The 25,049-nt window shown below is 30.1% G+C and overlaps 1 protein-coding gene across 2 annotated transcripts in view; it reads left to right on the top strand.

Moving 5' to 3' along the window:
* The window catches only part of LOC129984157 (receptor-type guanylate cyclase Gyc76C-like), a 554,740-nt gene that overhangs the window by 441,473 nt on the left and 88,218 nt on the right, over nucleotides 1-25,049 (top strand). For both annotated transcript variants that reach the window (XM_056093958.1, XM_056093959.1), the window contains 3 exons: nucleotides 14,766-14,868; nucleotides 21,373-21,531; nucleotides 23,786-23,890. In XM_056093958.1, coding sequence (XP_055949933.1) covers nucleotides 14,766-14,868; nucleotides 21,373-21,531; nucleotides 23,786-23,890 — 367 coding nt within the window. The remainder of the gene's footprint in view (nucleotides 1-14,765; nucleotides 14,869-21,372; nucleotides 21,532-23,785; nucleotides 23,891-25,049) is intronic.

Below are 25,049 nucleotides of genomic sequence, written 5' to 3'. Positions count from 1 at the left end.
AATTGTTGCTATGTTGCATCTCATATTGTTTTCCTCTCCTGACCAAATCTCCTCCATAGCTTTTTACTGTGGCACAGAATGCAGTTCTATAAGCTCTTTCGATGATTTTGGCTATATTGCTCATCGATGTTCTTGCTTTTTACCACTAGCCCCATAATCTTGGCAGGGACACAATCTTGTCGATTAAGCACTTATTCAAACTCATTAGAGTCGCTTCCGATGGATTTCGGTTTCGATCCGACCGGAATTTCTTTCATGTAAATATAAGGATTCTCTTTAAACATGTGCTCAACACAAACTGATATAAGCCAGGCCAGCATGTGACGTCATGGTGTCTCCTTAGCACTCGTTCTGCAAAACATCGCTCGTTTAAATAAGTTAATTTTTTACATTTTGTTTCTCGTGCTCGTTAAATAAGATTTTACTTAACGTAATCGTCAAAAATATTCAAACTTGAGAATTCGCAGAATCTCCACGTTTCGGATATATCTGAGTTTAAAAAACACATTCTGGCACTAACTTTGCTTATCTGTTCGTTTAAAAACGGTTTCAACTCGACTAGTGAAATTTCACTCTATTTGAAAGTCCATTTGTTATACGGACTTTAATAATACATTGTATATTTATATGAAATTTTGAAAATCCATTCACAGGAAATCTGGTGATATATTTGCAAGACAAATTTATGAAGCTGCTGAATTCACACCGAAACTATTCATATTTCCTAACTGTTCTTTGCCAATATCATATAAGGCATTCGTGGCCTTGGGGGTAGGATCAATATTGGAGATATGCGAGAAAGTCTCAAGGAGAGTAAACACTCCCTCTGGTTGAGATTCAGCATAGCAAAATAATAAAATATCTAGGATTTTAAATATTCTTCGAATAATTAAACATATGAATAAAAAATATATATATTTTCATTTGTTCTCTTTAGAAAGTCCTTTAAATAACAAGAAAAACAATATTTTCAAAAAACAATATTATACTTTAATTTTTGTCATTGTGGAAGTTGAGTTTAGGAACTTCGATAGGTATTTCTGTGGATTGAAATAAAGTGAATTACTTAGTCCTTGGGTAACAAGGGTTCCACATGAAGTTGCTTGCTACTTATGCCTATGAAATAATAGAACCGAACAAATCATTGTAAAAGAAATCTTTGACCTCCCCAACAGGGCATGACTGGCAAAGAAAGAAATCTCATTTCGCATAACTTAAGTTGGATGATGCAAAATCATCTTTGATCTTTTTCATATAAAACTGAGTTGTTGAAACAGTTTTTCATGTAAGCTCCTGACTAAAATAGAGTCGCAGTGACCTGGTGGGAAGGTCTCGGCTTGTGAGTCGTAGGGTTTCAGGTTCGGTACCCGATTCCACCGAAGCACCGTGTAAGGCGGTCTGTTGCACGCTACATCCGTCAGGCCAAACGTCCTCCCGCTGGTGTGGTGTGGAGAGCGGGGGTGCCAACTCAGGTATCGTTGTCATCTGACCGCGGTTCAAATTGACGAGGTCCATCCCAAAATACCCCTAGTGTTTCTTTAAACGGGATGTTAATATAACTAAACTAAACTAAACCTGACTAAAATAACTCTTAATTTGGGTAATAGGGCGAGGAAGCATATTCTAGAATAAATAGAAAAAAAACTCGAATTTTCGCCATCAAATCAAGCAATTCATAAAATATCTTCATTCCATGGATTCCATAAATGAAATATATCAAAATGTGTATGTTTTTTTTTCATTTTATTTAGAACTTTATGGGCTACCATAAGGCTGATTTTTTTTTTCGTTGTGCAACTCTAGAAATTTTTGATGTAATGTAAGCATATTCATTGCTCTTACAGCCATTTAGATAATTTCCCTAAAAGTCTTGGTTATATACTACGAATATGAATGGAAAATGATAAATAATTCCATCTGGACTTAAAAATAATGGAGAATCAATAAAAGGAAAATTAGAATACTTACATGACAGTAATCACTTCTGGAATTTGTAAAACGATAACGTAACCAAAATTCATTTTATGACGTCAAACAAAAATGGCTTTTGTAGTGAAACCACTTTTTCTTTTGTTTTTATTTGATTATTTTCATTTATAAGTAATATGTTACTTTTTTACAAGAGTGTTGCTGTGTTTCTTTAATTCATTTAAACACTTTTACATGATTTATTAAAGAATATAAATTGGCTTAATATAGTAGTTCAAATAATTCTTCTGTCATATCTAACAAACAAGAGGTAAAGGGCAAAAACTAATGTCATATTTGTTTTCGGCACATGTAAGATATATAAAATTAATTTTCAAAAAACAAATGTCTTCTTCTAAAATATGTGTTGATTTGTATTATAAATGAGAATATTATTGAATTTGGAGTAGCAAAAACTGAGGTGTAGCAATTTAACAATGCCCAAAGTAAAACCGAAAATCATCAATCAAATATAAAGGAAGGGAAAGAAAGTAAATCTTTTTACAAGCAGAAGAAATAGATGATCGGGTAGGGCAAAGGCTTCAGGCTATACGGAAACGTGTTGTAACTCCATGAGTGAGTGAATCTGAGGACCTGTGAGAATGCTGTTTTCAAGAAATGTAGTTACACTTTATCACATTGGAGGCCGCACAAACTTTTTAATGTGAATTTTCTACTTGTTGAAAAAAGTAAGTGACAAGTTTTGATACATAAAATATGTAGGCCCATGAAGAAATTTTGGACAACTACAGCTACATAAGCTATATGAATATTTAAAAAAAAATCCCTGCATTTTGTAGGAACATATTTAAATTTAAGATCATATTGGTTTTTATTTATCTACTCTTTTACAATATTGTCACTTTTAAATAGATTTATCATCTGGAGAAAGAACTACCAAGTAGTGTTAAAGAGATAATACTACGGTTCCAGTATATAAGTTAGACTTATCTACAGAGGAAATTAAGGACAATATATAGATATCAAAACGCGTCCTGAATTTACTTTGCTGGCACATTTTTGTAAACACCATTCGTCAATGTCACGTTCCCAGATGAAGATAATTTTTTTAAATGCCTTCCTTCACAAGTTCCAAACCAAAACATTCATTACCAGGCGTTTGTCTCGTTGCATAACCGATGTTCTGTCATAAATGTCAATCAAATGAGACATTGATGCAGTTGACCTTGTATTGGAAAAAGTTTATGGCATGATAATATCATTTTATGGCACTTAATGGAGAAAAATCACTTACTTCGCAACGAAACCTACCAAATGGAACTTCTGAATTTAGGAATAAATGTTTTACTAATCGAGGAAAGTAATTTATAAGCCTTCCTTTATATTGAAATGCCTTGTACTCCATTATAATTGAAACAATTATTAGCAATTAAGATATGAGGAAGACCATGCATTTAGAATGAAATTTCCAATTTCCAACGTTGAAAAGGGCATGTATTGACCATGCGTGACAAAATAAACCATTTTGAAAAAGATTTTTAATTCTAACATTTTCCATTCCAAAAACATCTTTTTTTTTTTTTCATTTCATACCCTCTAGAAGCCGAGATATAGATAATTTAATGATTGCTACTTACTGCTAAGTTAACCGGAAGACGAAGTAAGATGCAGTTTTTAGCTTATTTGTTGCCATTTTTACTTTCCCGTACACATAGTATAGAGAAAGTATAGTAATCGTCAAAAACTCCGAACTCTAGATTTCGATGAATATCTATATTTTAGACGTCCCTAAGTCCGAAAATCTCATTTTGGAAAATACCCGTCTGTCTGTCTGTCAGTCACAAAGATAACTTAAAAATTATTTGAACTAGACGGATGAAATTCGGTATATGGTTTTGACAGCAAATTTTCAGATTTTTATCAAATTTTGAACAAAGTCTGTTCAGAGGTCCGTCTGTCCAGCTCTGTCAAGAGAAAAATGTCCGTCTGTCTGATTATTCGAATATAAACAAGACAACTACAAAACTAAGACAGCTAGAAAGATAAAATTTAGTATGCATATTTAATACATACGTTGTTAATACCTACCGAATTTTGAGCCAAATCTAAAGAAGATTTGACCGTCTGGTGGTCTGTTTCTTCAGAAACATGTAAACGCGAGAACTCATTAATGGAATAATTTAAATGTGGAATGTGATTACTCTATGTCACATTTTTGCGTCAATCGGTACTACAAAACGCATCTAACGTCAATTTCCGGATACTATTAATAGCATGTCAGAGATAAATCGCCTAATAACTTGCCAAGGATGAAACGATGGATTCAGTAAAAATATAAATTCACTTCAAAAATATTTCGTAAATATTGTCTGCCACTATCTTGTAAAACGTTCTCTAGCATGAAAAGTTTCTTAGTCAGTATTCGAGAAATTTTTAGAAAGACCAATCTCACTTATTTCTTTTTATATCATCTAGAAGCCGAGATTTAGCTCATTTAAAAATTGCTGCTTATTTCTAAGTTAATCGGATGTCTCAATCTGCAATCGGAAATCGAAGCAAAATGCAGGGTTTTTTTAAACTTATTTATTACAATTTTTCTTAATTATAATTCACAAATAATATTTTATAATATTGCTAATGCACAGACATAACTCATTTTCTTAATATCTGGATGTAATTGGCAATATCTTCACTCACTCGAGCATTTGTTCATATTGAATTTTTCATTTCGATTCCACGTGAGTTTCTTTCCAAAAATTCAAAAAAAAAAAAATCAACGAAGGGACTGATAGGACAAGGAAAGTTATAAATAATTTCATTGACATCGATTACAAAAGTATGACGGGATTGCAATTCGTAGCAATATTGATATCTATAAAAGTACAAAATCTGAAGTCATTGCAGCTTTTTGCAGCTGCTGTTTAATCACTAAACGTTTTATGCGTTGACATAGTCCAGCGATAGCCAACAGCCCATGTAAATATCAGCAGGCAAAGGTAGAGGAAAAAACATTTATTGTAAAAGTCATTGAACGTTCTCAAAATATAAAGTCAATATATATGAAACTCTGTGCTCAAAAATTGCTAAAAAATACCCTACATAGAATGACACCAAGTGTTTAATCATATTAACGTCCCGTTTTAGAACTGCAGTAAGACTGTTGAGATTGGATCGCGCAATTTTGAACTTTTGTTAAATGACAAGGGGAGCACCTTAACTGACATCCAATTTTTCAAACCACCGCACCACACCAACGATAGGGGATTTGATTCCGATAGATGTAGTTTGCATAAAACCCACTTACACAGCAGTTCTTCGATGAAATTAAATGTGGAACCGGGAACTTCCGTGTTCTGAAGTCGAAATTCATTTATGTAATTGTTTCTTTTCTTCTTTTTATATTTTTCCATTATTTAATAAAATTAATTTAATGGATAAAAATTGTTATATTTTAAGCAAACTCACAATTTATCTTGCACAACCACTCACTAAGTAATCTCACTGCCATGTCATTACTAAATTAACCTATTATGCCCGGAGATTACGGACCTTGAGTTCAAGCACTCCATGATACTGCCCTCAAATTGGCAAAGTGAGGAACAGAATGCCAGTCCATTTAATTTTTAATCCATCCTGATTTTCTTTATTTCTAATACTTCTAATTGAAAAAAAAATATTCATATAAGGGTGTTATTAGAGAACTTCAGAGGAATTGTTCACTAAACTACTAGAATGCAATAATAATGAAAACTTTAAATATTGCATACTGGATGTTTATAATTTACAATTGCTAAATATTTAGATTCATTTGAAATTCATTTTAAAACTTCCGAAATAATGTCAAAATTAGTATGAGAACAAAAAACGACTCAGAAAAAAAGAATCGCACGAAATAATTTTAGTTTCAAATATCCTAGTTTGCGTAAATTCCATAAAAGATAGATAAGAATTAAAAGAGCCAATTCATTTGAGTTTAGAATGCATAATAAATTTTCGTGAATTCAAAATGCAATGCCGCATTTACGTTGGCGGTATTAATGGCAGTAAGTCGGATAATAAAGTTAAGAGAAAAACACAGACGACATTTCGACGACTTTCTCAGTTCAATACGCGCATGCCATAGCTTGCACTACTTACGATATTATCTTCCAGAACTTGACAGCCTCCACGAACAGCAATGAATATGGTCTGTGTTGTTGGTCGATATAAAGTGAATTTGAAGAACTAAGTGCAATACTCTGTCGTATTTCCTCCTTTATCAATTGTTTTCTTTTTTCATAATAACGCTTTGATATATCTTAAATGAAGTACACAATATCAAGAAACTCGAGCTGCTGATTTTGATGATTCTTCAAGTTTCAAATCTCCTTGATTGTGTGAAACCATTTGTGTGTGTGTGTGTGTGTGTGTGTGTGTGTGTGTGTGTGTGTGTGTGTGTGTGTGTGTGTGTGTGTGTGTGTGTGTGTGTGTGTGTGTGTGTGTGTGTGTGTGTGTGTGTGTGTGTGTGTGTGTGTGTGTGTGTGTGTTATGCTTATTTGTCTACGAATATGAACTCTCTTCAATATGCGTATAATATAGCTGGCACTATTTGCAATATTATCTTCCAGAATTCGATAACCTCAACGAAAGGCTCTGAATATGGTCAGTGCTGTCCGTCGATGCAAAGTGAATATGAGAAACAACGTGCAATTCTTTGTCGTATTTCTTCCTTCGTCAATTGTTTTCTTTTTCGTAATCACTCTTCTACATTTCTTAAATAAAGTACACAAACTCAAAAAATTCGAACAGGAGATTTTGATGAATTTTAGATCTCCTTGATTATGTAAATACAATTTTTGTAATATGGGGGATTTGAAGAATTTCAGATCTCCTTGATTGTTTAAAGCAATTTTTTCGGTATTATGGAGATTTTGGGGAATTTGAAATCTCTTACTGGTGTGGTGTGGTGTGGAGAGGGGGGGTGCCAGCTCAGGTGTCGTCCTCGTCATCTGACTGCGGTTCAAAATTACGAGGTCCGTCCCAAAATAGCGCTAGTGTTGCTTCAAAAAATTATCCATTTTTTATTATAGAGATTTTGATGAATTTCAGATCTCCTTGAGTGTGTAATTTTTTTTGGGGGGGGGAGGGTATTATAGAGATTTTGATGAATTTCAGATCTCTTTGAAAGGGTAATTTTTTTTTTGGGGGGGGAGGGTATTATAGAGATTTTGATGAATTTCAGATCTCTTTGAAAGGGTAATTTTTTTTTTTTGTACTATGCTCATTTGTTCGCGAACATGATAAATCATGAGCAAAGCGAGAATACGAATGAAGTGTTGCATGCTCTCAAAGTACCAAAATTGTGCATTTGTATCAAATTTATCAGTAGGAAGTCTGCTCATCCATGTATTCAAAATTAACGTTTGTTCCAGAAATTGTAGAATTTTGTTTGGTATTCCAGACAAAATTCATTAAAAATATCACTATCTGTCAACCTGTTTGTCTGTCGATTTATTAAATCAACATCTCTAAAACGCAATAAATTAGATGTTTAAATTTTAGTATAGGACCTTTACATCAAATGGCAAATTCATGTCTCGTATTTAATTAAATACATTAACGCATATCCTTTTTATCTGTTTATATGGCCAGGTATGTAAGAAAAATATAAATCCAATTAGTGAATAAATAAATAAAATGAAACAAATGGTCTGGACTTTAATGATATACATCTGAATAAAAGAAATTTATGGATCCATTACATCTTATTCTGGAAAGATTCCAAAAATCTTAAACAATTCAAAAAATTATTCAGGCAATATTTTAATAACTTTTTATTTTCTAATATTTTTTTACCTTTTCTTCCTCTCTCCCTTTTTGCATTTTTGGACATCAATATACATTGCATTTCGATATATCAGAAATATCAACCTTGTATTGCGAAAACCTTTAGACATGTGAGCTTTTAAAATTCTGTTCTCAGAGCATTTCTACGAATACGTGACCAATTGTTTTGATTAGTGTCATTCGTAAAAATATACTGCGATAAAATATTTGTATCAGATAAAATTTATGACTCTTAATAAGTGATTACGTTCAAGTCAGTACTACAAATCTTATTTTGATTAGTTTTTATCATAAAAGCCTCCTGTGACAAGAAAGGTATGTAATCGTGAAGCAGTTTTTCGAATGCCTGATAACGTTCATCTTAAGAATGTTAAACACATTAGAGCTGTGCGTGCAGGATAAAATGCATCCATTTTAAACGCGTATAATACAGCATTAACTAAATTTCTATAAAATACTGGGGTGAACTGTGAAGTCTATTAATAGGAAATATTTCGGGGAGCAAGCGTTGCTAGACAGGGTTTATTTATTTATTTTTATAAAGTCGTGCTTTTTCGGAAAATATTTAGATACAACTCACATATTGAGTACACATGAATATTTTTCAATCTTACAGACTTATAAACTGCTCATTTATATAAAAAAAATCATGAATGCACTTAGTTTAACATGTCATTCGGAACAATCTGTTATATTACTATTTATTTCACAGTTTATCTAATATCATTACTTATATTTTTGAACGAACGCTCAAATTTACCATGGTGAAAGCGGGTCCGAGATGGCGCTATAGGGCATTGTCAGCGTGAGAGCAAATAGAAAAAGGCTCTATTAGTTAGTTATAAAAAATGCTTTTTTTTGTGTGTAAAGTCGCGTTTTTTTCTGAAAAGACAGCTATATAGATAAACTTAAAAAGCAAAAAATATTAAATATAAATACATAGGTAAAAAAAGAAGTAAAAAGTGCGATTCGAAATAAGAATCTGCAACATATGCGTCCTTCATTTTGTTTTGATACTGCATTGCCCACACTTCGAAGCAGAAGTTGAATATACTTATTCTAACATTTAATTATAAAATGTGTGTGTGTGTGCGAAAAATCTCGCTTTTTCAGGAAGACACTTATACATTTAAAAGTCAAAACTTTATCTAAATATAAGTTTCGATTCAATTAGAGACAAGATTTCCGAGATACTCGAAATATATATATATACACAAAAATTACTCGTTTAAAGATATCACATATGATATCCCATCAATACTATATGATAATCCATCATCCGTAGCAAACATGACATGTTTGTTAATGATATCTATTAGTTAACTTTGCGTGTCATCTGATATAGAACCTTTTGCCATACAATGATATCACCCTATGTTTCGTTTCGCAATATGCAAAATGAAGTCATCACATGTGTCATGTAAGCATGAATTAACATTTTATCTGACACGTGATTCGTCTGCAGTTCACACCTACTATCTAATCGTACTATCTATCTGATTGGATACACCCTTCTCTGTTATATTTAAGAGATGGTAAAGAATGAGTTCTCTAATAAGATGATTCGTATAGCAAGCGTTAGTTACGACAGTGAACAGATTAAATGACGGGGCAATTATGTCGACCACAATAGGCCGTAACCGAATAGTACTGACGAAAAAAAGAAATATAATGGTTATCGTTGAAAAATATTCCGTGCGGTCACTTATATGATAATTTAGCTCATATCTGTTGCTGCTGATATCTGAATACTGATCAACACATGTAAAGTTTAAAAACTCAAAGATAATTAATTGCTAGTGATCATTTTATCAGACGTCTTTATCTGTGGTATATTATTAATATTAAAGACTAACTATCTTTGGCTATTAGTTATTCGCATGGAATAATTAATTGCTAGTGATCGTTTTATCAGACGTCTTGGTCTGTAATATATTATTATATTAAAGACTACTTATCTTTGGCGATTAGTTATTCGCATGGAATATTGTTTCAGGAAAGATATATTTTCAGGAAAGACACCCATATGGATAAACTTAAAAAGCAAAAATATTAAATAAAAATACATAAGTAAAATAAATAAAGCATAAAGCACCTCAAACCGAGGACACACGCTTCATTCATGCTGTTCTGACCACTATACTGCACTTCTCACACTTCGAAGCGGAAGTTAAATATACTTATTCTAGTAGGATTTTTCTTCTTTTTCTTTTTTTTTTCAGGAAAGGCCCTATATAGATAAACTTCAAAACCTTCACACACACACACACACATATGCGTATATATATATATATATATATATATATATATATATATTAATGCGTATATATATATTAATTTCTCATTTGATGTTATAAGATAAGAGTGGGTTTAATTATGAAAAGGGTATTTTTAAGGTAACTAAGAAAAAAAGTAAGTTTTTATATAACTCCGCTCTTTATCAAGATATGAGAAGGATATTTTTATTGATATTGGTGGAACCGGAAGTAATTTTTTTTAAGTAATTGTTTTTGAAAGTATTGGTGGAATAGAGAATAAACTATTTTTGAACATTGACCTATTCCGTTGAGGTACTAAAAGGATGTTTTTAATGGCATTGGTGCAATAGAGAGTAAGCTGTAATTGAACTCTGATCGGTTCCGTTTAGGTTCTAAAAGGAATTTTTTTGAAGGTATTGGTGGAATAGAGAATAAACTATTATTGAGCTTTGACCTATTCCGTTGAGGTACTAAAAGGATGTTTTTAATGGCATTGGTGCAATAGAGAGTAAGCTGTATTTGAACTCTGATCAGTTCTGTTTAGGTTCTCAAAGGAATATTTTTGAAGGTATTGGTGGAATAGAGAATGAACTATTATTGAGCTTTGACCTATTCCGTTGAGGTACTAAAAGGATGTTTTTAATGGCATTGGTGCAATAGAGAGTAAGCTGTATTTGAACTCTGATCAGTTCTGTTTAGGTACTAAAAGGAATTTTTTTGAAGGTATTGGTGGAATAGAGAATAAACTATTATTGAGCTTTGACCTATTCCGTTGAGGTACTAAAAGGATGTTTTTAATGGCATTGGTGCAATAGAGAGTAAGCTGTATTTGAACTCTGATCAGTTCTGTTTAGGTACTAAAAAGAATTTTTTTGAAGGTATTGGTGGAATAGAGAATAAACTATTTTTGAACATTGACCTATTCCGTTGAGGTACTAAAAGGATGTTTTTAATGGCATTGGTGCAATAGAGAGTAAGCTGTAATTGAACTCTGATCGGTTCCGTTTAGGTTCTAAAAGGAATTTTTTTGAAGGTATTGGTGGAATAGAGAATAAACTATTATTGATCTTTGACCTATTCCGTTGAGGTACTAAAAGGATGTTTTTAATGGCATTGGTGCAATAGAGAGTAAGCTGTATTTGAACTCTGATCAGTTCTGTTTAGGTACTAAAAGGAATTTTTTTGAAGGTATTGGTGGAATAGAGAATAAACTATTATTGAGCTTTGACCTATTCCGTTGAGGTACTAAAAGGATGTTTTTAATGGCATTGGTGCAATAGAGAGTAAGCTGTAATTGAACTCTGATTAGTTCCGTTTAGGTTCTAAAAGGATGTTTTTGAAGGTATTTGTGGAACTGGAAGTAACTTTTCATTGAACTCTGACCTATTCCTTTTAGGTGCAAAAAGGGTCTTGATGAGTAGAGAGTACGCTTTAATATAATCCGCATTATCTGACTGGTTTTGATTTTCCATATTAGACCGGGTTTTTTAACAAGAATATCAAGATTTTGAACTACGATCTGAATCCTTGATTTCAGATCGCGGTTCAAAATTGCTAGTTCGTCCTAAATTATCCCACATGAGATTTCAAAGAGAGAATAAAATGAATCAAATGATTGTTTTTATTTAAATATTTATAAATAAAACTGAAGGCTTTATTTGAGAATGAATATTTTGGACTGTTATAGTCTGGTTCCTAATTAATTACTTCACACAAGAAGATTGAAAAAATTTGACTTTCGCTCTTTATTGCTCTAGGAGTCTTATTTTCACTAGTTATCGGTTGAATTTACTTAATACAATATTTTAAAACTTTACAAAATCATATTGTTTTTTTCTAAAACATAATAAAAACTACTTATCTCTCAGATGTCAATCACGCATTAGATAAAGAAATAGAAGATGTCGAAAAACTTGTATTTAAAAATTGTAGAAAATTGAAGTAGTTAGCTAAAAACTTTGTTTTTAACAAAAGGTTTAAAAAAAAACGTCATATTTCTTAGTGCTTATTTCAAATCATAAGAAATATGTTTTCCCTCTTAATTTGTTTCTTAGCCAGAAGATTTTTATTGTTTGTATACTAAGAAAAGCTTTATTACCTTTGCATTTTACATTCTTCAAATTTATTGTCATGAGACATTTTGTGGGGAACAAAAGGATTCGATTCTTTTATCATTAAGTTTTACGGTTTACGGTTACAGCCTTATTCTCTGAAGACAATACTTAGTAAATATTAGGCACAATGAAATTGATTCACCTTGGACACATCGAACAATTAATATTTTGGGACAACATTTTTGTTATTGTTGTGGAGCATTTCCAGAAGTGAATCGCATTGAAATATTAAATGCTCTTTGAAGTATTTTAAGATTTATATTTAGGTAGAAGACCGGATAAAGATATTTTTATATTTTTAGTCTATCTGTCCATCAGAAGGTTATTAAAGGAAAATTTAAGAGAATGTGAAAACATGCTTCCATTTTTATATATTTTAATATTATATTAAAATATAAGATAAAATCTTTTGTACATTCTTTTATTAGGATTGTAAATTTAATATTGGCAACCATGTTATTACATCCGTTACAGTACTGGTGTCTATTTGATACATTTCAATTCCTTCAAGGATGCTACTGCCATTATGTAAAACTAACTTTCAGTGGTGTGAATGTTTGTAGCTATACCAAATCTATTTATGGATCAGTCATTGCTTAAGAGTCTCTGGAAAATTTCAGTCAGTAGTGACCTTTATCTAATGTTGAATAATCTCTGAAAAAGCCCAGTAGTAACACGTGATTGATTTTGTAAGTTGAGGTCACTAAGAATTGCTTTACTCGAATTTAAGCCCATGTGATAATACTGCTTACAAAGAAGAAGAAGCTAATTCATGATATTCGCTGTCGAATTGTTGCAAAGATTCTTAAACTGATCGTTCGCACCTTCTAATTCATTATCAGAACTGGCATTGCTTCATGTGTTCAACTGCCTTCCAAACATACTGCCTTCCAAAAAACAGGTTATACACAACACAGGACACTTCATTGAAGGACTATAAACTTTCAAGCTGGCCCTAGCACCTTATCAATTGCAATTATTTGACACAATAAATTCCCAATGCTTGTAGTTAAAGTATTTCGTATTTCTCCTACCAACTATTATTTAAATCTATTTGACCCTACAGCATGCATTGTACAACGTAATATTAAAATAGCATACTCAAACAGATTTTGGCTACCCTTGTCGAATCCTAATTTGTAATTTGAATCAGAACAGATTTCTTGGGAAACCAACAGGAAGACTTTGAGGAAAGGATGATGGCATTATGAGATTATGTATCACATTTTCGAATGTCCACTAATCCGAAAAATTAGCAAAAACAATTACCAAGGAATTTTTATAAACTTTTTTTGAAACTCTTAAAAAATAGTAAATAATTAAATGGTATAAAACTTTTTATCTGGAGCCTTTCTTGAACTCTCATTATATTTACTTTTCTTATATGATTGTAGTCATTATGATCAATCATCATAATAGCCGCAACATGCTCCATTATCGTGATACTCAGAGCCAAAATAGTGTACATATTATTGAAAATATTAAAAAATGTTGAATGTCAGTGTTCAAGGGTTAAGTGGATTTCGATTTTTATAGGGTGCCTGCTCCCGTATTATGAAATTGTGATTTCATCAAATTATTCTTTGAACGCGTTTTATATATTTCTATTCCCAGAACACTGCTAAGAATTTGACATCTTAAGTACACACAATGGTTGATAGAGTGAGATGGGAATTTTGTTGGAATTTCGGTTTCAGCCCATAGTAGTTTTATAACTAAGTGTCTAACTTATTAAAGATTGATAATGGAATATTTCAGCTGAAAAGGTTTTGTTTTTGTAAATACATTCTGTAACATAATGAGCAAGTTCATTAGTTTTAAGATAACCATACAGTTTCATACAGCTGTGTTTATTAGTACACAAAATTTACATTTTACTCCTAGATTATTGTTAGTAGTAAATGAAAAACTTTTTAATTATATTTAATGATTTTATTGATTATTTAAATTAAAGCCTTAATTATTAAGTTAAAGCATCTATTAATTATTTAAGTTAATGCACTAACATTATTTATAGCACGCAGAGACACTCATTCAGGTTTGATCGATTGAACGATCATTTCTTCACTGAGTATTTGATATAACAGAAAATTTGAAATTTATCACATAGATATACATGATGTGATAACTTCTCTCGAAATCTAATTATTTCATAACTCACGATAGCATGCAGCATCCTGAGATTTATAATGAATATTTTTTATTTTCACTTTTATTTGTATTTATATTTTCATTGGGGTGGACAGAAATCTTATGAATAATTAATGTGCTATAAAACGAAATGAAAAAATAATTTAAGCGATGAATCTATTAGTACTGAGTTTTTCCGTTTAATTTATAATTTTAGCAATAAAAGTATTGCTAATAAAGCAGCTGTTATTAGATTATTAATAAACAACAATTTTTAATTTTTCATTCAGCGACTGATGCATTATTTCTGAATAATGAATATTTTATGATTATAGCTATTTCAAAATGATCTAAGAATTGCATATTATGTCTCATTTATTTTAGAAAAGTATTTTCAATGAATAATTCTCGAGTAAGTTCATATAATATGCCATCTATAGAATTTTATTCTGATAATAATTTTACAAGATGAAAAATGACTTGCATAACCATTCACTTTGTGTTTAAGGAAGTGGAAATACGAACAAGAAATAGCCGGTCTCCTTTGGAAAATACCATTACAAGACATACAACGGTATGGTTCATATGGAATTGTTTCCTCAGAAAGTAAGGTAAGATAACTTGAAGATATTTTAATATTTTATATCTGAAAATGTTATTCTCATGGCTTATGGTTTCCAACTTAAATCACGTTTATTTTTACAACATAAACTATTATTTTCAACTATTTTATATATTATTTATATATATTTTATTATAGAAACTATATTTATTTCAACTATTTTATTTTTCATAACAGGATCGTACTTCAACCATTTTTCTTTTTGTTACTGTAAAGTATGTAATATGCAGGATTCCATATTAATTTTTCGGCAAAGTGTTGAAAATAATAATATCCATCAAGATTAATAATATTTAAAATATATTTTAGGAAATTCAAAAAACTTATTTATATTTGAATGTACTTAATCCATGCTAAATTTTGTCTATATTTTTTTTACAAAATTAGTACTAATAAATTAATTAGTTATTTGAGTTTAAAAAAATTAACCTGTCATTGTTAAGAATTGTTAAGAATAGAAGAAAAATATAAAGATTTTTTTTTAATAAATACACACTTGAAATGTCCGAATATAACTTCAGTAAAGAAAAAGAAGAAAGACATTAAAAAGTAAGAAAAAAACTATTTATTACATAATCCCATTCGAATCACAGGAAAGTTTTAAAAAAATGATCAAAATAATATCCAAGTCTTCATTCTGCATCTTATTAAAATTAAGAATGCTTCGTAAACTTCTAATAACTTGTTTATATTGCCTGTTGATATGATGTTGAGAGGATGCATCGTGTCCATAGGTGTTCTTTACAGTATTGATTTCAAACGTCCACATATTAAGAACTCCACGTCACCTTGCTAGAAACCAAACCGAAATCCAAACTAAACAAATTACATCCAGTTCATTATCTCGAGTATGCGAGATTCGGCATGTTATGGTATGGTCGAGTTATGGTGCGAGTTTCAGCATGTTATAAACCATAACATGGTACAGCATGTTATGGTTTATAACATGCTGTATGGTTTCAGCATGATATGGTATACGAGATTCAGCATATTATGGTATGGTTTCAGCATGTTATGGTATTCAGTTGTTAATAAATGTTTCAGTAAAAACAATTATTTTTATTTACTGGAAACACCTCTAAGTTACTTTTTTCTGATACTCTAATGGGAATATGGCTCTAGTTATAAATATTGTTATGAGTTTATAATATTGATGCTGTGAACTGTTAGTGTCAGATTAATCTAGATAATTTCGCGAATATTTTAATAAATGCATAATCATTAGTCCCCAGCCTTAGTGATAAACATGACGACATTGGTGACAAAAATGAAGGGTCTAGAAAATACAAGAATTTTAGCGATATCTCTATTAAGACAGAATAATAATATTTCGGTGCCGATAGAAAAAAAATCATGTCAAGCTAAAAGTTAAAACGTGTTAAGAGAATTCTGTTTTTGAAGTGCGATTAAGGAATGCTCAACAGCTGCAATTTGAGCGCTACAGTGCTATGCTGTTATTGAATCAATAATTTGTTAATTGCCCTTGATTTCTACACTTGCTGTCACTGTCTACCTTTCTACTTTAATCTGTATACCTGAGTTCGTATTTTCTTGTGGAATAAATCATTATTATCTGATATCGAATTTTGTGGGAATTTTTCATCGGAGGATTTCAGTAACAATATTGTTCATCTTCTTTGATAAGGTTTGGAGCATTCAATATATTCGAAAAAAAATTCGAAAGGAAATAGTACATAATTATGGTGAATAAAATTGCAAATAACATATATTATCATTACAAAATACCTTTAAAAATACTTTTTTTTTAAATAGCTGTTTATTAAGTTACTTTAAAAAATTCTTTTCATATATTTCTACTACTTTATTTTCCAAACATCAAATTGTGCATTTCTTTGAAATAATAAAAACATTCGAAGCTATCCCCAAAAACATTTTAATGCGATGAATATTTTATGCCCCTTTTATGAACGATGGCTATAACTCTCGACATTAAAAGCAGGAATAAAATATTTCTACTTTATAGCTCATATAAATGGAATTCAAAGCCGAAATATTTCGTAAAAGTAAATGGAAAGAAGTCTCATTATTAACGAATGCTTTTAAGAGCCATTCCATCATTATGAAAATTTTATGTAAAAAATATGCTTTGAAACTTTTTTGTGAATTTTTACTGTATCATAATAAAAAACCATAATATTAAAAGCTTTTTATGGCTCTTCTAAAATGTGACTGCTATCAATAAATTATGACACATCCAAGCAATCAAGTTGATAAAACTCTTATAAAATATTTCCGTTTCTTTTACTTTCATCAAAATTAATACATCCCATGCCAGATTACCAATATTTAAAACCTTCATTTAATAGTTCAATAAAATGTATTCTAATATTTCGATAACTGACAGAGCAAACTTTCATCCTCTCAGAATAAAGACTTTGAGTTCAAAAATAAAAAAATATTCTCCCCTTAAGGGGAATATCTCTTTTCAGTCATACGTGGCAGTGATGACCTAGATGTAAAAATATTTTGTTATCTTTCCTTTCAAACCTTACTAGTTAAAAAAATAATAAAATTAATTTTGTATTTTTTATTATTTTTATTCGAAAAAATTTCTCTTGCCGATTTCGGTCATATATATCTGCAGTGTCCTCAATGTAAAAATTTTTTGTGATCTTTCCTTTCAAACCTTACTAGTTCAAAAATAAAGGAAATTAATTTGGTATTTTTTATTATTTTTATTTGAAAATAATATCTGTTGTCGATTTCGATCATATGTGCCTGCAATGACCTCAATGTAAAAATATGTTGTGATTTTTCCTTTCAAACCTTACTTGTTCAAAAACAAATGAAATTAATTTTGTATTTTTTATTATTATTATTATTATTATTATTATTCGAAAATAATATCTCTTATCGATTTTAGTCATATGTGGCCTCGATGATCTGGATGAGAAAATTTTTATCCTTCCCTTCAAATCTGATTTGTTAAAAATAATTAAATTGATTTTGAATTTTTCAAATATTTTGAAAGAAATGAATGTTGAACTTCTTGAGGTTTTGAAAAATAGACTACTGTTTGGACCAAAAAAAATATCAAATTTGGACAAAAATATAGTATTTTTCTTCATTTTCACTTAAATAGCAATAGCAAATGAACAGGTGAGTTAAGAGGTTGCAATAATTTACCATATTTAGAAGAATTAAGAGATTAAAGATATTACCATATTTAATTTCAAAAAAATTTATAATAACTATTTATAATAAAAACTTATCTATTGTATCTCAAAATTAAAAATTGATAATTGTTTGATAAAAAACATTTCAATTTTATTTCTTATTGAGACATAAACTTAAAAAAATTGTTTCTTTCTCAGGCCATGATAAAAGTTCTTTAGCTATCATCAAATAATAGAAATCGTTACAATAAACTAAATCTAATTTCTTTACAAAAACGATTCTAAAACTTCACCCGCAGATTCTCTACATCTAGAAAGAAAACTTTATTACCTCTTTATCGTCATTTTACCCTGTTAGAGATCTACTTTAGCACATATCCCGCTTCCTTTCAAAAACTGAAATTGCGTGATATATTTTATCATCTTTAGATATTTTTAGCCAAACCTCAATAAACGGCATGTATGGAATTGCTTGAATTTAGAAAAAAACTGCAGTGACGTTAAATTCTTCAAAATTAATGTCTTGCTTACCCTAGATTTATCTAAAAAAATCTTAAAATTTCCGTTTATTTACCTTTTTTTTTTTCTGAAGTTAACAATTTCCATGAGTTTACAAAATTTTAGAAAGCAATCATTTATACAGAATTTCGATAGATTGTTGGCTAATATAAGATCTTGGATACTTCTTTCCTGCCCTTTACATCATATTCACTAAATCATTTGTATTTTGAATGGCTTTCCAGTATTTAGATTACAGGCTAATCGAAATCTGAAATCTTTATTTAAATGGTAATTATTTTATAAATAAAAGCCAAATATGCAATATAAACAGTCAAATTTGTTTCAATGTTGTTTTAAAGTGCGTTATATATATATATATATATGATTGTAGATATGTTATTAACGGTCATCTTTTTCACACTCTTATTCCAAGAGAAATCTCCAACTCTATTTCACTATATAGTCTCTAGATAAAAACGCTGTGACAGAATTCACCAGGCCAACATATGCTTCTATGTCTCCAGGATTTATTTTATTAAAGGCTCACGACATCTATTCAAATTATCAGTTGTTCTTATTTTCTGAAAGTTTCTTGTATCTTCTTGCAATCAAGAATTGAATTGCTCCATATCGTTTACCAAAGATATGCTTCACTTCTTCAAAAGTTTAATATTTTTGTCTGTGCAACTCTTCTTTCAAGTACCTTTACTGTAAGAAATTGTATGGATTGAAATAATGAACACAGTGACCAGTCCATACCCTTGTGAATCCATTGCAGTGGCGCCACTATCGAAATATTCTTAGGTAAAAAAGAAAATCTCACGAATCCAATGGATCACCTTGTCTTCTTACGAAATCTCACCAGCTCCGGTTCAACATTGGCTACTATGAGGTCATTATTGATCGACATCTGGTTATTTTATTATCACCATGGGAGTCATAGGTGACCGGCAAAGTAAATTAATCTTTGAACTATCCGCAGGCACTGCAGGTCAAACTCTTTTAATGATTTCGCTATATGAAGTAATTGATGTGACCCTTCTGTATATAGCTGCAATTTAGTCAGTCAATATTATCGGAAAAAAATATACTCATTTATTTTAAAATTATTCCATTAGCGCGTGATGAACTAAAGGAAACAGCGGCGCCAATAAGCGCTTAGATTTCACACTTTATTAAAAAATGCTCAAAAATAATAAAATGCTTATTATGTGCATATAACTTCACAAAATAAGCTTGAAAAACCAATAGTCATTTTCAACCAATTTATATAAAATTCTATGGCGATCAATATGCTAAATCTCCCAAGACCATTAGGATGGATATAAACATATGTACGATGTTAAATTTTCTCTTATGACAATGATCCCCGTTGTGCTTTTGTTAGGCGCAACTTCTCTCTTTGCATTTTATTATACAGAAAAAATATTAGATCTCTTATGTCCAACATTTTTTTTAAATATTCGACAGTTTCTTATGTTGATCTACCTCTTGTTACATCCAGTACTTGAAACCTAAATTATTCCAACAAAAATTCTTGAACTCACTCTTTATTTTCTTATTTAAAAGCACATAATTATTATCTTGGCTTACTAAGATTGCATTGTAAGATTTGTCTGCTCTTTTCTGAATATCCTATTTAATTCTTTGAGCCCGGATCAGCTCCAAATTGCCTCGTTCGATAAAACCATGACTAGATTTTTTGGGGAGCATAGCTGAAATCTAAGGGTGAGAGGCAGCTCGAGATCAGCCTAGGGACGGTTCTATTCTTTTTCGTACACAAAAAAACTCCAAAAATTTTAAAGTACTGCAATTCTTATACAAGCCAGGCTCATAGAGTTAAAACAATTTTATTGAATATGTTGATATATTGCATCGCTTGCGTTGCCATATCAACTCGAATGACCCTATTTCTTTTCTTTTAAGTTGAAGCTGAATACTGAATATCCTGAGAGGAAAGTTTTGGATTAATATCTAGATGTTCAGTTTCTTAGTCCAATGAACGAGCTATTTTAATGTGAAAATTCGCGAAGTTTCAAACAGTAAGTGGATGAAATGCTTACTCAGTGCATCATTTGAATGTAATTCGAAATTGCTGCTTCATCTCTTAAAAGAGCTATAATGATTTTAAAAAATTCAATCATATATGGATGTAAAAAAACAATCTACAAAATGTTGGGATTCATTTGCGAAAAGTTTACAAAACGTGTGGACTGAATTCGCGAGAAAGAAAACAGAAGAACAGAGTATGTTCCTTTTTAGTTAATTGAACAGAATGTGTGATAATAATAGCTCCATCAGATTTCTCTAACCCTCCGAGAGAACGAATTCAATAAAAGTTCTAATGGATGGTAAGCAAAAGATTTCAGTCTTTGTAGAAATTGACAAAGCAATAAACAGCCTTTTCTCGTACCGTGATTTTCATCCTCCTCCTATGTTGATCTTATGGTGTAAAAAAGGTTCTTCGGCATGAGCTGATGAGATGAGATGACCGGCAGCACTTTGAGTTGTAGAGAATGGTATGTGTATTATCTGCAAAAGTGTGTAATATTGTACAATTCCTTTTAATAATCTATAAAATCTAAAACATTGTACAATATTTCACACCATATTATGTTATTTGGTGTATGAGGTAAGATTCAATTTGAGGCTATGGTATTATGAATTACGAACAAATTTCTTATTGTAATATATAATGATAACTAACGTCTTATTTCAAAGTTCTTATATTTATTTAGTAACAATAGAGCAATGTAATATGCAAGAATGTGGCAACAAAGTATTTATTGTGGCATTATATGTCATAAATTCTACAATCCGAAATGTATAATTAATCAATTGTGGTTCCTCCGCAGACGAGTCTCAAGTCTAATCTTTCCATGGAATCCAAAGTAACCGGTCAGGCCTTCACACAGATAGCATCCTACAAAGGAACTTTAGTTGCGACAAAGACCTTGAAATTCAAGAGCAGAAACATAGAAATCCCTAGGGAAACAAAAAAAGAAATGAAAATCGTAAGTATCATGGTAATTAACTGTGTTGAATCTTTATCGTTTAATTTTTTACTGATAATAAATTATCGTTTGAACTTTCATACTGTTATTCATTGGATTTTTTCATGAAATATATCATAAACAATATGTAATCAATGAAAAAAACAAAATTAATTTAATCGAAATAATTTACAGTTACTCATATAAATTGCATATTTTTATTTTAATATTTTTTCTATAGTTATTAATATTTTTATTTGGTTATTTGTATTTAAATATAGTTCTATGTGCTCTTTTTGTTTGTCTAAAAAATATTTGTTGCAGTTTTATTTATTTGATTTATAAAAATTTATGTTCTATACTAATTACTGTCTTAAAAATACATTTGCTTCAAATTTAAGAACTATGTTACAAATATTGTTTAGGTATATGAATACTTTTTAATTATAACATGAAATTATAACTAGTTATTAATCATTCACACGGTATTTATAGTCGTTTTCTTACATACTTTGTTACTATTATTTTGTCATTTAGTTACCCCTCCACATATTTTGTAACATGTCTTCCTTTTTAAAATCGTTGCAATTGGCAATATTCAACTTAGTGTCAACATCCGAATGATCTTTTAATTGCAGACAGACTCTTTAAAAGCTCACAGAGCTTTAAAAAATCAAACTTTCTTAGCGATTTTCAAGATATACGCATGAAAGATTCTTTCACACTCTGAAAATTTTTTTTAGATATTCTCGAAAATCCTATACTTTTACAAGTACACAGTCTCAATGATTTCAAACTGATGATAACTCTAGAGATACTATTAGCATATTGGTATTCACAAATGAATTTAATATGGAACAGGTTCATACTTTATAAATTGCTAAACGCAACATACTATGTACGAATTTGTCATTTTTGCTGCTAACGATTTTATGCCGCAGATAGATGTTACAGTTATTGAGCATATGTGCATATTCAAAATTGGTATATTAGATATCTTCTTCTTCTATGGAATTCTATGGATGTTGTGTGGTTCAATAACAACTATATATAATTTATTGTTATAATTAAAGTAATATAAATTAAAATAGTAAAATTAAATCACGCCTATAACATAATTCTGGATTTTCAATTATTACTGTAACTACATTATCAGATATCCTAAGGATTATGAAATATGTTAAGGATAATGTATAATAAAATAATCCTAATGTTAATAAATAATGATAAACAAATAAAGTTGCAATAGTAGTTTTGAAACATACTGTATATATCTAGAAACTGGGAGAAATAAATGTAAATATTAGGCATTATGAAATGTGCAAATTTTGTATTAAGTAGGCATATAGCGATAGATGCACACATTGAGTGTTTTATAGGAATAATTGTTTGTTATTCTTTCATTTCATGTTTCTATATTATATAGTTTAAAGAATTGGTCATTTTGAAATTCTTTTTATTTTCTATAATAAGCATTTTTGGAGCGTAAGGGTTTTTTTCTGAAAAATCTCAAAACTTGCAAATTTTTAATAATTTACCTTTTTTATGTTTGTAATTCATTTATATTATGATACAATTTATAATAAGGAATTATAATACATTTTTTTCAGTGACAAACCTCAGCAAATAAAGAATTACAAGGGCGATAGTTTATTATTAATAATTAATATATAAATCAGTTATAATATATATATATTAATAAATTAGATAAGTTATCAGTAAATGCCTCAAAGAGAAATGTTGATGTACAATAATTGTCACAAAATATCAAGCTATTTTATTATGACTTTTTCTTCATGTAATTTCTAAAAATTAAAGATTTTTAAAGTTTATTTTTAAATAATGATTGTATTTTTAAATGAATAATATTTTTAGAGTATTCCATAATCTGGGTAAAACAAGAATTATTACTTTCCTTTCAAATAGCTAAGATGGTCTTACGTCTTTGATGTTAATATCAAGAAATATTGTCGATTTTTTTTCCTATTTAATTATTAAGTGGTAATTTCCTATATTTTTCCACTATCATAATTCCAATAATGGCATTAGGTTTGATTGAATAAATTTTTGAACTCAATATTTCTCAAAAATCGTTCAGATTCTTGAAACAGAACTATTAAAAAGTAACAGAAAACTTTGTAACAAATTTTTAGATTCGTAATTTTGGTTGAATATGAAGAGAAAAAAACTTTAAATTTTAAATCATTACCTCACATATTTCTTCCTCTCTAATTCCAATGTGTTTTGCTGAAGAAATCTTTTAAATATTTTCCAGATGCGAGAACTTCACCACGACAATATCAATCCTTTCATTGGCGCATGTGTTCAACCTCATTATATACTTCTAGTCACGGAATATTGTGCAAAAGGCAGTTTGAAGGTAAAATGATTAATTAGACCTTATATCTTATGTTATTAAATCTCATCAATCCTTGATCTTTGGAATAGCGGCATTTTTATAGAAGAAAATGCATAGGAATTCCTAAGCTTCTTTACTCCTACAGAAATCTACGTGAAAAAAAATACGGAACTGTTTTTTATATATTTTAAAAGATCCCACAAGTCACCTTGCTTTTATTGTCATTTATCTTCTTATATAAAGTAGAAAATATAACCTTTTGTCTGCCATATGAATTCTTTTCAAGGTTTCCTAAGCTGTTTTTAACTGCAAAATTAATCATTTATATTACATCAATTAAATAAAAATTAATAAAGCCGCATTTTGCTCAATTTTTCCCACCAGTTAATTCTGAAATAATTATTAAAAGCTCTCTCAAAGAGCAGCCATTGTCTTTTCAGTGTCGCAAGTTTAATTTTGATTCGCAGACAAAGAAGAATTTAGGGGATGTGGGGTATAAGTAACGCTATTCGAAGTTTTTACATTCAGGAATGCTAGCTCCAAAAATATGGTAAAGGCATTTAGGAACAAGACAGTAAAATCCATCTAATAAATGAATTATTGTTGTTGGCATAGCAATGATAGGAAGAGAAAATATGATTTTACACTCGCACCATATGGTTCAAAGTACGGAAATAATAGAAGAAAGATCAGACGATACTGCCAAGGGAAAATCGATTAAAGATTATGCCAAAAAAATTCTTTCATTATGTTTAATATTCTATGTTATTAGAACTTCTACCTGAAAACATTTTTCTCCCGAGCAACGCCTGGTATATCAGCCAGGTATAGAAAGATAATAGAAGACAGTTTTAGCTGCTGGCCGAAAGGTCAGACAAAACAGAAGAAAATGAGCGAAAATTAACAGAGAATGATGCAACGAAAAAATATTTTTTAAGTAATTACATTTTTCTCCTGCATATTATTGATTTGTAAACATTTTTATCCCGAAATCCCCAACGTGAAAGCATCTTGCATGAAAGTGACGATATTTAACACATGTCTTCCCCTCAGTGGAGTTGTGATATGGTTACGGAAAGGCATAATGTATCGTTCTGAAATAACAGTACAAGTTCTTCCAGACAGATACAGGACAATAATCTTTAAAAAATAAAGTTCCAAGAATGAAATTCGTCACACT

This window comes from Argiope bruennichi, chromosome 9, assembly GCF_947563725.1.
Source record: "Argiope bruennichi chromosome 9, qqArgBrue1.1, whole genome shotgun sequence".
NCBI lineage: Eukaryota > Metazoa > Arthropoda > Arachnida > Araneae > Araneidae > Argiope > Argiope bruennichi.
The sequence above is the reverse complement of the archived record's forward strand: the minus strand, read 5'-3'. Positions and strand labels throughout refer to the sequence as shown.